At 41.2% G+C, this 15,974-nt stretch overlaps 1 protein-coding gene across 2 annotated transcripts in view; it reads left to right on the top strand.

Moving 5' to 3' along the window:
• LOC121572369 (kinesin light chain 1-like) overlaps nt 1-14,069 on the top strand; it is a 38,895-nt gene extending 24,826 nt beyond the window's left edge. The window contains exons 11-16 of one of the 2 annotated variants that reach the window (XM_045211690.1): nt 136-191; nt 315-423; nt 810-926; nt 10,384-10,508; nt 12,497-12,560; nt 12,858-14,069. In XM_045211690.1, coding sequence (XP_045067625.1) covers nt 136-191; nt 315-423; nt 810-926; nt 10,384-10,508; nt 12,497-12,560; nt 12,858-12,941 — 555 coding nt within the window. In that variant the 3' untranslated portion in view covers nt 12,942-14,069. Of the gene's footprint in view, nt 1-135; nt 192-314; nt 424-809; nt 927-6,797; nt 9,492-10,383; nt 10,509-12,496; nt 12,561-12,857 lie in introns of those variants that run through there. The other variant, XM_045211691.1, reaches the window with a different exon arrangement.
• The last annotated feature ends 1,905 nt before the right edge of the window (nt 14,070-15,974 follow it).

Here is a 15,974-nt window from a genome sequence, read left to right as displayed (position 1 = left end):
GGATGTTGCCCTGCTGTGTTTGTCAAATAGCTGAATCAATCGGAGGGACATTTTGGAGAATGTGAGGGGTTACCCTTTTTGTGATGTCTTTTTGTGCTCCTCTATCCCCCTCCTTCTCTATCCTTCTATCATCAGAGCAAAGATGACTATGGAGATTATGGCGGCTGGTATAAAAACTGCAAGGTGAACAGGTAAGAAAAGAAGTCCACTTAAAGACTTGTAAGCATTACCGAAGCAAAGGAATGGTAGTGATTAGCATCTCTGTAGTCACTGCAGTGATTTTGAAGTGACCTTGGTGTGTGTGTGTCCCTCAGCCCCACTGTCAACACCACGCTACGTAATCTGGGAGCTCTGTACCGCCGCCAAGGCAAGATGGAGGCCGCTGAGACCCTGGAGGATTGTGCCTTGAGGTCCCGAAAACAGGTCAGCTTCTCTCGCTCACACACACACACACGCCTAATCCCTCACATTTTATAAAAACACACACACACGTTCAAGCTTAAATCCACACTATGAAATCCAAACTTGTTTATATTCAGTTATGGGAATGCTTTAACTGAATGTAGACATCCACAGAGACTTGATGATCTATTGTTGCATATTGAGTATTAGGATTTCCCTATTTCTTGCTTGCCTTTGATCCAGGGCACATCTGTATATTCATGGACTTTTTTGCTTGAGTGTGTGTTTTAGTGACTGCATGGTTTACTGATTTACCAATCAGTTGCACCAATTACTTTCAATAATAATGTAAGAACAAAAGGTGAAATGATATAGCAATATTGAAAGGATTTGTGTGTTTTGTTCAGGGTGTGGTGGAGCTGCAGAGAGACGGAGACGGGAGGAGGAGCAGGGAGAGTCTGAGCAGCGTCAAATACGAGAGCGCCTCCGAAGCAGGGGAGGACGGCAGCGTGGACTGGAATGGGGTGAGTGCACTGCACAGACACACACACCTAAGCCTTCATATATTATTTAGGAAGGCATTGAGTGCAAATGTAGTGTAAAATATGCACTATATATACAAAAGTATGTGGACACCCCTTCAAATTAGTGGATTCAGCTATTTCAGCTACACCCGTTGCTGACGGGTGTATAAAATCAAGCACACAGTCATGTTATATCCATTGACAAACATTGGCAGTAGAATGGCCTTACTGAAGAGCTCAGTGACTTTCAACGTGGCACCGTCATAGGATGCCACCTTTCCAACAAGTCAGTTTGTCAAATTTCTGGCTACTAGAGCTGCCCCGGTCAACTGTAAGTGCTGTTATTGTGAAGTGGAAACGTCTAGGAGCAACAACGGCTCAGCCGAGAAGTGGTAGGGCAACAGCTCACAGAACGGGACCGCCGAGTGCTGAAGCGTCTGTCCTCGGTTGCAACACTCACTACCGAGTTCCAAACTGCCTCTGGAAGCAACATCAGCACAAGAACTGTTCGTTGGGAGCTTCATGAAATGGGTTTCCATGGCCAAGCAGCCACACACAAGCCTAAGATCACCATGCGCAATGCCAAGCATCGGCTGGAGTGGTGTAAAGCTCGCCACCATTGGACTCTGGAGCAGTGGAAACACGTTCTCTGGAGTGATAAATCACTCTTCACCATCTGACAGTCTGACGGATGCCAGGGGAACGCTACCTGCCCCAATGCAAAGTGCCAACTGTAAAGTTTGGTGGAGGAGGAATAAATGTCTGGGGCTGTTTTTCATGGTTCAGGCTAGGCCCCTTAGTTCCAGTGAAGGGAAATCTTAATGCTACAGCAAACAATGACATTCTAGGAGATTCTGTGCTTCCAACTTTGTGGCAAAAGTTTGGGGAAGGCCCTTTCCTGTTTCAGCATGACAATGCCCAATGCACAAAGCGAGGTCCATACAGAAATGGTTTGTCGAGATCGGTGTGGAAGAACATGACTAGCCTGCACAGGGCCCTGACCTCAACCCCATCGAACACCTTTGGGATGAATTGGAACGCCGACTGCGAGCCAAGCCTAATTGCCCAACATCAGTGCCCGACCTCACTAATGCTCTTGTGGCTGAATGGAAGCAAGTCCCCGCAGCAATGTTCCAACATCTACAGTGAGGGAAAAAAGTATTTGATCCCCTGCTGATTTTGTACGTTTGCCCACTGACAAAGAAATGATCAGTCTATAATTTTAATGGTAGGTTTATTTGAACAGTGAGAGACGGAATAACAACCAAAAAATCCAGAAAACGCATGTCGAAAATGTTATAAATTGATTCTCATTTTGATGAGGGAAAGAAGTATTTGACCCCCTCTCAATCAGAAAGATTTCTGGCTCCCAGGTGTCTTTTATACAGGTAACGAGCTGAGATTAGGAGCACACTCTTAAAGGGAGTGCTCCTAATCTCAGTTTGTTACCTGTATAAAAGACACCTGTCCACAGAAGCAATCAATCAATCAGATTCCAAACTCTCCACCATGGCCAAGACCAAAGAGCTCTCCAAGGATGTCAGGGACAAGATTGTAGACCTACACAAGGCTGGAATGGGCTACAAGACCATCGCCAAGCAGCTTGGTGAGAAGGTGACAACAGTTGGTGCGATTATTCGCAAATGGAAGAAACACAAAAGAACTGTCAATCTCCCTCGGCCTGGGGCTCCATGCAAGATCTCACCTCGTGGAGTTGCAATGATCATGAGAACGGTGAGGAATCAGCCCAGAACGACACGGGAGGATCTTGTCAATGATCTCAAGGCAGCTGGGTCCATAGTCACCAAGAAAACAATTGGTAACACACTACGTCGTGAAGGACTGAAATCCTGCAGTGCCCGCAAGGTCCCCCTGCTCAGGAAAGCACATATACATATACATGAAGTTTGCCAATGAACATCTGAATGATTCAGAGGAGAACTGGGTGAAAGTGTTGTGGTCAGATGAGACCAAAATGGAGCTCTTTGGCATCAACTCAACTCGCCGTGTTTGGAGGAGGAGGAATGCTGCCTATGACCCCAAGAACACCATCCCCACCATCAAACATGGAGGTGGAAACATGCTTTGGGGATGTCTTTCTGCTAAGGGGACAGGACAACTTCACCGCATCAAAGGGACGATGGACGGGGCTATGTACCATCAAATCTTGGGTGAGAACCTCCAGCCAGGGCATTGAAAATGGGTCATAGATGGGTATTCCAGCATGACAATGACCCAAAACACATGGCCAAGGCAACAAAGGAGTGGCTCAAGAAGAAGCACATTAAGGTCCTGGAGTGGCCTAGCCAGTCTCCAGACCTTAATCCCATAGAAAATCTGTGGAGGGAGCTGAAGGTTCGAGTTGCCAAACGTCAGCCTCAAAACCTTAATGACTTGGAGAAGATCTGCAAAGAAGAGTGGGACAAAATCCCTCCTGAGATGTGTGCAAACCTGGTGGCCAACTACAAGAAACGTCTGACCTCTGTGATTGCCAACAAGGGTTTTGCCACCAAGTACTAAGTCATGTTTTGCAGAGGGGTCAAATACTTATTTCCCTCATTAAAATGCAAATCAATTTATAACATTTTTGACATGTGTTTCTCAGGATTTTTTGTTGTTATTCTGTCTCTCACTGTTCAAATAAACCTACCATTAAAATTATAGACTGATCATGTCTTTGTCAGTGGGCAAACGTACAAAATCAGCAGGGGATCAAATACTTTTTTCCCTCACTGTATACATGCATACATACATACATACAGTGGGGAAAAAAATGTATTTAGTCAGCCACCAATTGTGCAAGTTCTCCCACTTAAAAATATGTGAGAGGCCTGTAATTTTCATCATAGGTACACGTCAACTATGACAGACAAATTGAGGAAAAAAAATCCAGAAAATCACATTGTAGGATTTTTATGAATTTATTTGCAAATTATGGTGGAAAATAACTATTTGGTCACCTACAAACAAGCAAGATTTCTGGCTCTCACAGACCTGTAACTTCTTCTTTAAGAGGCTCCTCTGTCCTCCACTCGTTACCTGTATTAATGGCACCTGTTTGAACTTGTTATCAGTATAAAAGACACCTGTCCACAACCTCAAACAGTCACACTCCAAACTCCACTATGGCCAAGACCAAAGAGCTGTCAAAGGACACCAGAAACAAAATTGTAGACCTGCACCAGGCTGGGAAGACTGAATCTGCAATAGGTAAGCAGCTTGGTTTGAAGAAATCAACTGTGGGAGCAATTATTAGGAAATGGAAGACATACAAGACCACTGATAATCTCCCTCGATCTGGGGCTCCACGCAAGATCTCACCCCGTGGGGTCAAAATGATCACAAGAACAGTGAGCAAAAATCCCAGAACCACACGGGGGGACCTAGTGAATGACCTGCAGAGAGCTGGGACCAAAGTAACAAAGCCTACCATCAGTAACACACTACGCCGCCAGGGACTCAAATCCTGCAGTGCAAGACGTGTCCCCCTGCTTAAGCAAGTACATGTCCAGGCCCGTCTGAAGTTTGCTAGAGTGCATTTGGATGATCCAGAAGAGGATTGGGAGAATGTTATATGGTCAGATGAAACCAAAATATAACTTTTTGGTAAAAACTCAACTCGTCGTGTTTGGAGGACAAAGAATGCTGAGTTGCATCCAAAGAACACCATACCTACTGTGAAGCATGGGGGTGGAAACATCATGCTTTGTGGCTGTCTTTCTGCAAAGGGACCAGGACGACTGATCCGTGTAAAGGAAAGAATGAATGGGGCCATGTATCGTGAGATTTTGAGTGAAAACCTCCTTCCATCAGCAAGGGCATTGAAGATGAAACGCGGCTGGGTCTTTCAGCATGACAATGATCCCAAAAACACTGCCCGGGCAACGAAGGAGTGGCTTCGTAAGAAGCATTTCAAGGTCCTGGAGTGGCCTAGCCAGTCTCCAGATCTCAACCCCATAAAAAATCTTTGGAGGGAGTTGAAAGTCCGTGTTGCCCAGCGACAGCCCCAAAACATCACAGCTCTACAGGAGATCTGCATGGAGGAATGGGCCAAAATACCAGCAACAGTGTGTGAAAACCTTGTGAAGACTTACAGAAAACGTTTGACCTGTGTCATTGCCAACAAAGGGTATATAACAAAGTATTGAGAAACTTTTGTTATTGACCAAATACTTATTTTCCACCATAATTTGCAAATAAATTCATTAAAAATCCTACAATGTTATTTTCTGGATTTTTTTTTCTCTCATTTTGTCTGTCATAGTTGACATGTACCTATGATGAAAATTACAGGCCTCTCTCATCTTTTTAAGTGGGAGAACTTGCACAATTGGTGGCTGACTAAATACTTTTTTTCCCCACTGTACATACATACATACATACATACATACATACATACATACATACATACATACATACATATATCTCAACACATATATAGCACCGGAGTGATACATTTTAAATCTTACAATCATATATAAACAAATATTAATCATATTAAAAAACATTCACAATTCAAGCTTAATGATATTTTTATCAGGGGATCGAATACTTTTTTCCCTCACTGTAGTCAAGCCTTCCCAGAAGAGTGGAGGCTGTTATAGCAGCAAAGGGGGAACCAACTCCATATTAATGCCCATGATTTTGGAATGAGATGTTTGACGAGCCGGTGTCCACATACTTTTGGTCATGTAGTGTATTTCTAACATAGATTTGGTTCTTTGTCAGCAACTTGTCAATCCAGAAGACATTTTATTAATAAATAACTAATATCCTCTAATCACGTCTCTGTATGTTATACTTGGTTTAATATACACTAAGTATACATGACAGACTGACTAGGTGAGTCGAGGTGAAATCTATAATCCCTTATTGATGTCACTTGTTAAATCGACTTCAATCAGTGTCGATAAAGGGGAGGAGGCGGGTTGAAGAGGGATTTTTAAGCCTTGAGACAATTGAGGCATGGATTGTGTCATTCAGAGGGTGAATGGGCAAGACAAAAAATTTAAGTGCCTTTTGAACGGGGTATGGTAGTAGGTGCCAGGCGCACCGGTTTGTGTCAAGAACTGCAACGATGCTGGGGTTTTTCACGCTCAACAGTTTCCTGTATGTATCAAGAATGGTCCACCATCCAAAGGACATCCAGCCAACTTGACACAACTGTGGGAAGCATTGGAGTCAACATGGGCCAGCATTCCTGTGGAATGCTTTCGACACCTTGTAGAGTACATACCCCGACGAATTGAGGCTGTTCAATATTAGGTGGTCCTAGTGTTTGGTATACTCAGTGTATAATGGTTTCTAACCAGTTTTAAAGCAGATTCTCCACAGACCTGGTCCCTACTGTAGATGGCTAGGTGCACACTGCATTGCAGGGTGAGCAGACTGCCAAGGTGCCCCTCGAGTCCCACTGCGGCTCACACTGATGATGTCATTAGCTGACTCTTCAATAATGCATTCAGTGCAGCCTAGTGAATACTACAAAAGCTTTGTCTTCTCTAAACCTTTTCAAATGATTACTGTGATATAATTGTCAATCATTTGTGGCCCTACACTGTCTGTCTTCTACATTTTAATTCACTATGACAAGTGCAAATGTACAGTCATGTTTGATACTGATTTATTAATATTGGTCATAAATTAATGTTCTAAGCTTTGATCTTTTAATCTTGCTTTATTCTTCTCTAGAAGGGTGTGTTAACCTCATGTTTTTCTACCTGTGTGTTTCTCTTCTCTTTCTTGCTGCATCTCTCGCTTTCTCCTCGTTCTGGTTCTCACTCTCTCCTCAATCTCTCTTTTTTTTCTGTCGCTTTCTCTCTACTTTTCTTCTTCTTCTCTTTCTCTTCTTCTCTTTCTCTCCTTCATTAGGCCTAAATCAGCGGGATGACCTTCCTCCGTCACTCTCCTCAACCAATCAAATCAAGCCAACCAATCAAATCACGCCAATCGAATCAAAATGGATGCCGCTTGTCATTTCCTCTGTGTGAAGCCTCTTCTAATCTCTCATGGAGGACACCTCCTTCATCCCCACTCCAAATTCTGGCCCAAAACGGATTATCCCTTTCACCTCCGCCTCTTTCTCTCTCACACACTTTCCCTCGCTCTCTCTCTCACATGTTCTCTATCTCCCTGCATTTTCCACACTCTGCCCTGCTTCTCCTCATCTCTTACCCTCTTCCTCTTGCATTTTCTCTCTCTCTCTAGCTAAATTGCTCTTTCGTTCATGCCCTCTCATTTCTCTCATCATGCTGCATCACATCATCTTTCTCTTCCTCTATCCATCTCTCCCCCTCTTTGTCTCTCCCTTTTCTCTTGCTGTGTCATCACTTGTGTACTATGTATGATATTCTAACCAATAAGAGATGGTGGACAGTGGCACCAGAGGCCAATTGAACACCGGAAACTTAACTATCAAAGCTTTGGATTGGTTGTTTGATTTTCCCTCTTTTCTGTTCTCCTTGTATGCAAATATGATTGCTTTTCAATTGATCTTCATATTTCCACCAAGCACAGTCACACAGTTATAACGGCATCAATTATTAGTCCACTATCAAATGAGACCAGTTAGACTTTGTATCCTGTTTTGTTACAGCTATAACAGTGCAGCTAGCTACAGTACTGTTTTTTTATTTTGCTGCAGACAGCTTTTTGTCCTGACATTTGACCAGGATTGAACTACCTAGGTGCCTTTTTTTATTTTAACTTATTTTAACTTGCAACTTGTTTTAAGTGTGACCATGACCCTTGTAAAATATTAATGCGTACTATTATGTTATATGGGAGCAGATGTAAGAAAATACAAAATATTATGACGCTATTATAATGATTCCAAGTCACGTCGCCACTTACAAGCACCTTTTGAGTTTACACATTGATTACTAATGTGTTTTATTGAGATTAGTGTATCAATGTCTCCTGTTTTATTGTTTTTATTTAGTTTACTTTTATGCTATTTAAGAAAATATTAAACAGTGTTTATCATCATGCTTATTTATCTTTGCATTGTCCCTCTAAGCAATTGCTTAATATTTTAAGCCATTATTATTATATAGCCATAGGATCAGGAATGATGGTGGTGTCAGTGCCTGATTTATGGTATTGACTTTTAAAGAGGAACAGCTTGCTAAATGTAGGTTCAAACTAAGTCTTTGAATTGAATGGCATTGTGCAAGTTGCTTTTCCAAAGCCATGGCTTGAAAAATGTGATTTTCTCTGTAATTATGCTCCAAGCAAGAGATAATCTTGTTTCATGTATTGAAGTAGCCATTGAAAAGGGACACAAACACCAGAGACACAGAAACACACAAATTAATGTACACTGCCGCACAAAGTCGTTGTATTTGACTTTGTATTTTGAGTGAAATTTCGTGAGGTCCATTATTTGGTTTTAGCTTGATGGTCCTCTTGTTGTTCCTGGCACAGCTCTCTCTCTCTTGTTATCCTCATCTTAAAAGCCTACTTTACCCTGTCATGACGTAAGGCAGTCATAACAGCTTATGTTAGTTTATGACACCTCTATGAATAGCCATGGCACATATGAAACGACAAATGTTAGCTACCTTGTCAGCCAACAACTTAGTTACCTTGAACACAGTGACAAGTGACCTGGCTGGCTGCACATAAGCTATACGTTATAAATTGACATCAGATTTTGATTGCTCCTGATGACATTGTCATGCTATGCTTATAGCAGCTTAAAGATCTGCTGTAGATTGGGTATTTTAAGTTAGGTGTGATCATATTGAGGCATCGTTGAACAGTGTTATGTTACCTGAATGGAAAGATTTTTCAAACAACACTGCAGCTTGAAATGTACTCACGGATGTCCACTACTTAACTGTTCCAGTTTCTTTTCTATTTCCCATGTTTCAGTCACTTTAGTTTAGTTAGTATAAAGAAGGAACGAGGGGAACAATGTATTTTAGTCTGAATACGTGTAGTACTAGTAACTAACCTTCTAGCTAGCCAGTCTTTTCAGCATTAGCCAACACCACCAAATTGAAGTTGCCTGTATGCCGTGTAGTTTACTCTATAAGGACTTTAACTATTATATAAGAACTGTTTCACAATCAGTGCAGGTATATACTCAATTATAGTACATTTACAGATAATGGTTTAAAAGAAAGTGCATGTGCTTTACCAAAACTGATGCGGTACTATGAGACTATTAGTTAATGTGTAGTTATTGAATAGTTAAAAGTAATTACACTATTTGTTACCATATGAAAATGCAATTCCATGTAACTGTGGCATTTTGGTGTCTCAGTGTAAAGAGACGGCTCCAATGTCGCTAACCGATTCTGAAAAGCAGTAATAGTGGAGCTAGCCAATTCTGAAACACACTGGCTGTCGGGCTGGTAGGCCTATGTAGTGGAGCAATCTAGCTATGTCACACCTTTTTTTAATCGGTCTGTCTGTAGAACGTTGTGCTCTCCATTACTGATACCCCTGTCCTGGCATTATGTAGGCCTACGTACACCCTCGCTCTGTTACATTGTGATGAATGTGTCTCTTAACTTTGTTTGACATCGACTGAAAATAAAGACTTTCATTTTGGGCTTTTCTTTGGCTGGATGCTTGTGGAAACCAACCTGAGGGAGAACCGCACATCCAATATGCTCTCGCTCTCTCCCACACACTCTTTCTCTCCCCCCTCTGGAGTCCATTGACCTAGTTTCACTACCCGGATGCTCTGGCGCATGATAGCTTCACTGTCATACTAAAATGCAGATTAATCCAATTACATTTCACCCCCTTCTACCTGAAGTGTGCACTTGTACATTCTCCTTCGAAGTGTGCGCTTCATGTCAGTTGAAGTCTCTAAGGACTAAAGGTTTGCTTCAGTGGTGGTAGGGCATCAAAGACTAGTTTCTCAAAGCAAAGCATTTCTACAGCTTCCTATTCCATCCTATTCATGCATTTTTGTGTTTGAAATGTATTATCTTCGACACACTGTCAATTCTTATCTCTCCTGCCCCCTACTGGAGAAGTACTGATTTTGAAATAATGCCCTTGACTGCCTTAGCAAGGGCAGGGTTAGGTAGCTTCTTCTCATCTGCCGCCTTCATTTGCACTGGTCTGAAAAATACTGAACAGTAAAAACCATAGGGATAACAATTTGTGGACTTGATTTTAATCGTCCAGTACTAACCCTAACCCATCAGTACAGATGAAGGAAAGGAGACAAGGTGAGTATGAGTAAGCCACTTTAATTGTTGAGATACACCCCTGGAGAGCCACAAGGTCTGCAGGCTTTTGTTCTAGGCCAGCACAAAAAAACACATTGGGTATTGTAAAGGAAGTTTATTGCTGATGCTCTTTGGAGACAATTTGTCAAAGCAATCAGGTATGTTTGGGCTGGACTGGAATAAAAATGTGCACACCCCCTGGGGTCTTTCAGGAATGGATTGGGAGACTGAGTTTACAGGACTGCCTGACCCTGGTGTTTTTTCAGGATGGCAGTGGGGGCCTGAGGAGAGCAGGATCGATGGGGAAGCTCCGGGACATCATACGGCGAAGCAGTGAGATGCTGGTGAAGAAACTACAGGGGAACGGTCCCCCCGACCCACGCAACCCCCAGTAAGTTATAAACATGCACAAACACACAGTGCCTAGTGAGTCCTCACACCCCATTATGTAAGAATGTTTCATTCAGATAGCTCTAAATGGCCATAATAAAGTGGCAAGGATCAGATAATAAAATGCTTTGAAGATTACATGATAACCTCAGACCCCAGTGTTGCCTCTGGTAGCTGCTGGAATAACAGTGTTCGGGTACGATTTGGCGGGAAAATATGGCCTGTGCTCTGACGTAAGAGGCGTAGCCACCTGCCTTTAGAAGGACCCAAGACCCATCTGACAATATCAGCGCCTGGAGTTTGCAAAACGGCATTGGCACTTGGATTGAAACTGGTGCTATGGTCAGATGGCATGAAAATAGAGCTCTTTGGCCACCCACACCACTGGTGGGTTTGGCGTCTCAAAACGGATGCATATGCAGAGAATAACCTCATACCTACTGTAAAATATGGTGGTGGATCTTTGATGTTATGGGGTTATTTTGCCTCCACTAGTCCTGGGGCCCTTGTTAAGGTCAACAGTGGCTTCAAAGCCTCTCATTGGCCAAGACATAGCATCAGCAACCCTGGGTTTGTATGCATCGTTGGTTGAACCCTCACTGTAGGAACATTAAATAATAGAGGAAGACTAATTTCCATGCTCAATTTTTGCAGTGCGTACATTTTGGTAAATGTTTAATAAGAAATGCTCAGACACCAGGTTGGGTTAGGCGCAGGGGTGGTAAATGCCAGAGCGCTATTTACATGCCGAAATAGCCAACTAACGTACGCTACGCCACACGAAAAATAAAGCCCCTAGTGCGTCGTCTTTGCATAATGTTGTCATGGAAAATATTTGTTATTTCCACCAACCAATCAGTAACTGAATGTTGTCATGGCATTGGTCGACTGACAGTTCACCTCAATGCATTCCGCTGATGAAGATTTATTCTACAGTGCATTATAGTGGCTGGAAATACAATTACATTTCTAAAGTAAGCAAATAGTTAGGCAAAACCTTTGTCGTCAGAATTACTTTAGATGTAGTATAATGTTGGCTAGCTAAGATTGAATGAAAACCGCTGTATTTTAGTTAGCTAACGTTAGAATTGCTAGGTTTTTATGACGATAGTTGCAAGCTAATGTGGCAACACAGCTATCTGTCTAAAGTAAATATGACGCCATTATAATAACGATAAAGTGGTTTCCTACTAATTATTTGCCAACTTTAGTTATGTGTTCATACTCCCAAGCCATTATAGTTAATTGATTATTGACATTGTAATCTCCCCACTGGAGACCAGGGTTCAATCCCCATGTTCACCTATCCCAATGTTTCTCCCACCTGCCTGTATCCCCATCTGATTTCCATGCTGTCTCAATAGTGTCAAAATACCCTGGCCTAAAAAATATAGATTTAGATTATGGACAACAATATTCACACATAGTAAATTATTTTAACCAAGTACCTCAAAAAAATGTTATCCCCTCTCCACTCCAATTTTCACTCTCTTACAATTGTGTTTCTGCAACTACAGCAGATAGTCTGACACTGCATTTTTGGTTAAGGAAAATGCTGCAGTGTTTTTTATTTTAGCTATTGAGTTGGTGGTCCTACTTTATTAGGACCACCAACTCAACACATCTGTATAAGATTCAATTGAAGATAAATAGCAAGAAAATTATCTTAAATGTACAGTTACAATAATGATGAATCTCACATGGAGCTATGCTATTCTGAGCAGATATTCAGTAACGGTGTTACTAAATCATTATCAAACAAAATGAAATGCACTTGACAAATGTGTAAACAAATTAAAATGTTGTGACATTCGTTTGACACACACATTCACACAACATGATACACTCCTCTTTTCATGCTAGGTCCAGTACCCTTCAGTGGCCTCACACACACAAAGACACACACACACACTCGCCAAAGCATAAGACATTTAATGTAAATTTGCTTAAGACCCACTCCAATGAAAATACTTTTTTTTTCCTTTGCAGTATGAAACGAGCTGCCTCTCTGAACTACTTGAACAAGAGCAGTGATGACGATGACTCCTTTCAGGTAACTCGTCCCCTAATGGATATACTGGTATTCATACTTCTTGCTTAGTTTGCATTATGGCCTTGTAGCAATTTATCAGCTGCCTGCTGGATAGTTCACCTTAGTTCACCCAGGAACAAGATACCGGTTCTAAAAACATCCCCGCCATTCTCTCTCTTCAGAAACAAGTTTAGCGATAAAGCATGACCTAGTATTTTTATGTTTTGTTTTTTAAATCTGTATTTCTTTCATTTTCTCTCTGTGTCTCCTTCTCTCCCTCCTCCTCCTGTCTCTCTCTCTCTCTCTTTCTATCTACAGAGTCCAGCAGGTGGCAGGAGGCTAAGGCAGAGCAGGTACCTGAGTTCCAGTACTGTTGAGCTCTACAGTGGAACTGGAAACTGAACACACACACACTCCCAACAGTTTTTCCAAATATGATGTTGTTTAATTTTCACTTGTGCCATTCTACACCTAAATTCTGTCGTTTCCATTCCTACATTTAAACACTGTTTAATGTTATTGCTGCTTTCTGGACATTGTATTAATTGTGTAGACTTTCTGTAGAATACAACAATTATATTGTAAAAATTTGCTTGGTTTTAATGTAATAATATATTGTGAGATCAGACAGCGAAAATCGTTACTGCTTGGCTTAGTTTGATACAAATCCCCTTAAGGTGCACTGTGCAATCAGACTCTCAGGGCAGTGTATTGTGGACAATAGTGTTTCCCGTGGAGACCAAGCCTGGATCTATTATTCACTATACCTGCAGCTTCCGAAAGCACTCTTCCCAAATCAGAGAGGATTATTATTTTCAAGAGCTGTCCAATTTAGCCGTTACACTTCTTTTTACAGTGTTTTCTCCCTCTTTCCATAACCATGAAGATACTCTGTACTGTTGTTAAATAGTAATTAAGTCATGAAGATGGTAATCATGAATTTAGAATATAGAATAAAATATATCTGAGATTTAAAGGGGTACTTCACCTAATAACAATGTACATTAAGAAAATAGTTGATGGAACCAGAGATGTCTTGTTTATATAGCTACTACAGCTTAGCCTTTAGCATTGTTGAGTGTACCATAATTAAAGTGGTGCTAGGACCCCTGTTAGCTTGTTCCAAATTACTTCTTTTTTGACCATGTTCATTAATTAGGGTGTTCCTCAGAGATTTTCAAGTAAAGGAGCAATATGAGCACAAATAACTCTGGGGGAAAGTGCAGCTACTGAAATTAACCTTAATCTAAGTACTTACTCAGTAAAGGCCAAATGTCATGATGTAATTATCATTTTAGGTTAGATGGTAACCACATATTGACCTGGTTATGTTGTTTCTTCAGGCACTGTATAAGAACCTAATACAGTAATTATTTATCTCAGAGTCAGGGATCTAGTGTTTCCGAAAGCTATACTTTCCAATGCTGTATCTTAGTTCCAATTCATGCAATACACTCATAGAAAAAAGGGTTCCAAAAGGGTTCTTCAGGTGTCCCCATAGAATAACCCTGTTTAGTTCCTGGTATAACTATTTTGGGTTCCATGTAGAACCCTCTGTTTTAAAGGGTTTTACATGGAACTCAAAAGGGTTCTACTTGGAACCAAAAAGGGTTCTTGAAAGGTTTCTCCTATGGGGACAGCCAAAGAACCCTTTTAGGTTCTAGATAGCACTTTTTTTTTTCTAAGAGTGTAGCTAAGCCATATCTAGCCTGGTCTCAGATCTGTTTGTGCTCTTGACCACTCCATTGCTCATTGTCAAGCCCAACAGTCTAGCCTCACAGCAAAATTGTAATTGTTTGGCATGATAATAAGTGACAAGCTAAGGCTAACTTTGTATGGATGTCAAAATGTTCCAATGTTGAAAAGTGAATGGTCATTTTCTCTATAGCTTTTCCTCCCTAAGAACGTTGCTGGAGAGATGCCAAAAGTAAGACATTTGTTTTCATTCAGCCATGAAAGATCTATTTACCAGTTGTAGGACAGATATTACATTATATATTGAAAAATGATTATGCATAAATATAATGATTGGTAACATTTTATTGAGTTTGTATTAATCCATCATATGAATATAGTATTGAGATAAAAATATCATTAAGCTTGAATTGTGAATGTTTTTTAATATGATTAATATTTGTTTATATATGATTGTAAGATTTAAAATGTATCACTCCGGTGCTATATATGTGTTGAGATATATATATATATATATATATATATATATATATATATATATATATATATATATATACACAGTGAGGGAAAAAAGTATTTGATCCCCTGCTGAAGACATGATCAGTCTATAATTGTAATGGTAGGTTTATTTGAACAGTGAGAGACAGAATAACAACAAAAAATCCTGAGAAATGCATGTCAAAAATTTTATAAATTGATTTGCATTTTAATGAGGGAAAAAAGTATTTGGCCCCTCTGCAAAACATGACTTAGTACTTGGTGGCAAAACCCTTGTTGGCAATCACAGAGGTCTGACGTTTCTTGTAGTTGGCCACCAGGTTTGCACACATCTCAGGAGGGATTTTGTCCCACTCCTCTTTGCAGATCTTCTCCAAGTCATTAAGGTTTTGAGGCTGACGTTTGGCAACTCGAACCTTCAGCTGCCTCCACAGATTTTCTATGGGATTAAGGTCTGGAGACTGGCTAGGCCACTCCAGGTCCTTAATGTACTTCTTCTTGAGCCACTCCTTTGATGCCTTGGCCGTGTGTTTTGGGTCATTGTCATGCTGGAATACCCATCCACGACCCATTTTCAATGCCCTGGCTGAGGGAAGGAGGTTCTCACCCAAGATTTGATGGTACATGGCCCCGTCCATCGTCCCTTTGATGCGGTGAAGTTGTCCTGTCCCCTTAGCAGAAAAACACCCCCAAAGCATAATGTTTCCACCTCCATGTTTGACGGTGGGGATGGTGTTCTTGGGGTCATAGGCAGCATTCCTCCTCCTCCAAACACGGCGAGTTGAGTTGATGCCAAAGAGCTCCATTTTGGTCTCATCTGACCACAACACTTTCACCCAGTTCTCCTCTGAATCATTCAGATGTTCATTGGCAAACTTCAGACGGCCCTGTATATGTGCTTTCTTGAGCAGGGGGACCTTGCGGGCGCTGCAGGACTTCAGTCCTTCACGGCGTAGTGTGTTACCAATTGTTTTCTTGGTGACTATGGTCCCAGCTGCCTTGAGATCATTGACAAGATCCTTTGTAAATAGGAAAATCTGCAAAATCGGCAGTGTATCAAATACTTGTTCTCCCCACTGTGTGTGTATGTATGTATGTATGTATGTATGTATGTATATGTATATATATATATATATATATATATATATATATATATATATAACACACACACACACAGTGGGGAGAACAAGTATTTGATACACTGACGATTTTGCAGGTTTTCCTACCTACAAAGCATGTAGA

The sequence above is a fragment of the Coregonus clupeaformis genome, chromosome 38 (genome assembly GCF_020615455.1).
Source record: "Coregonus clupeaformis isolate EN_2021a chromosome 38, ASM2061545v1, whole genome shotgun sequence".
NCBI lineage: Eukaryota > Metazoa > Chordata > Actinopteri > Salmoniformes > Salmonidae > Coregonus > Coregonus clupeaformis.
This window is presented reverse-complemented; position numbering and strand designations above follow the sequence as displayed.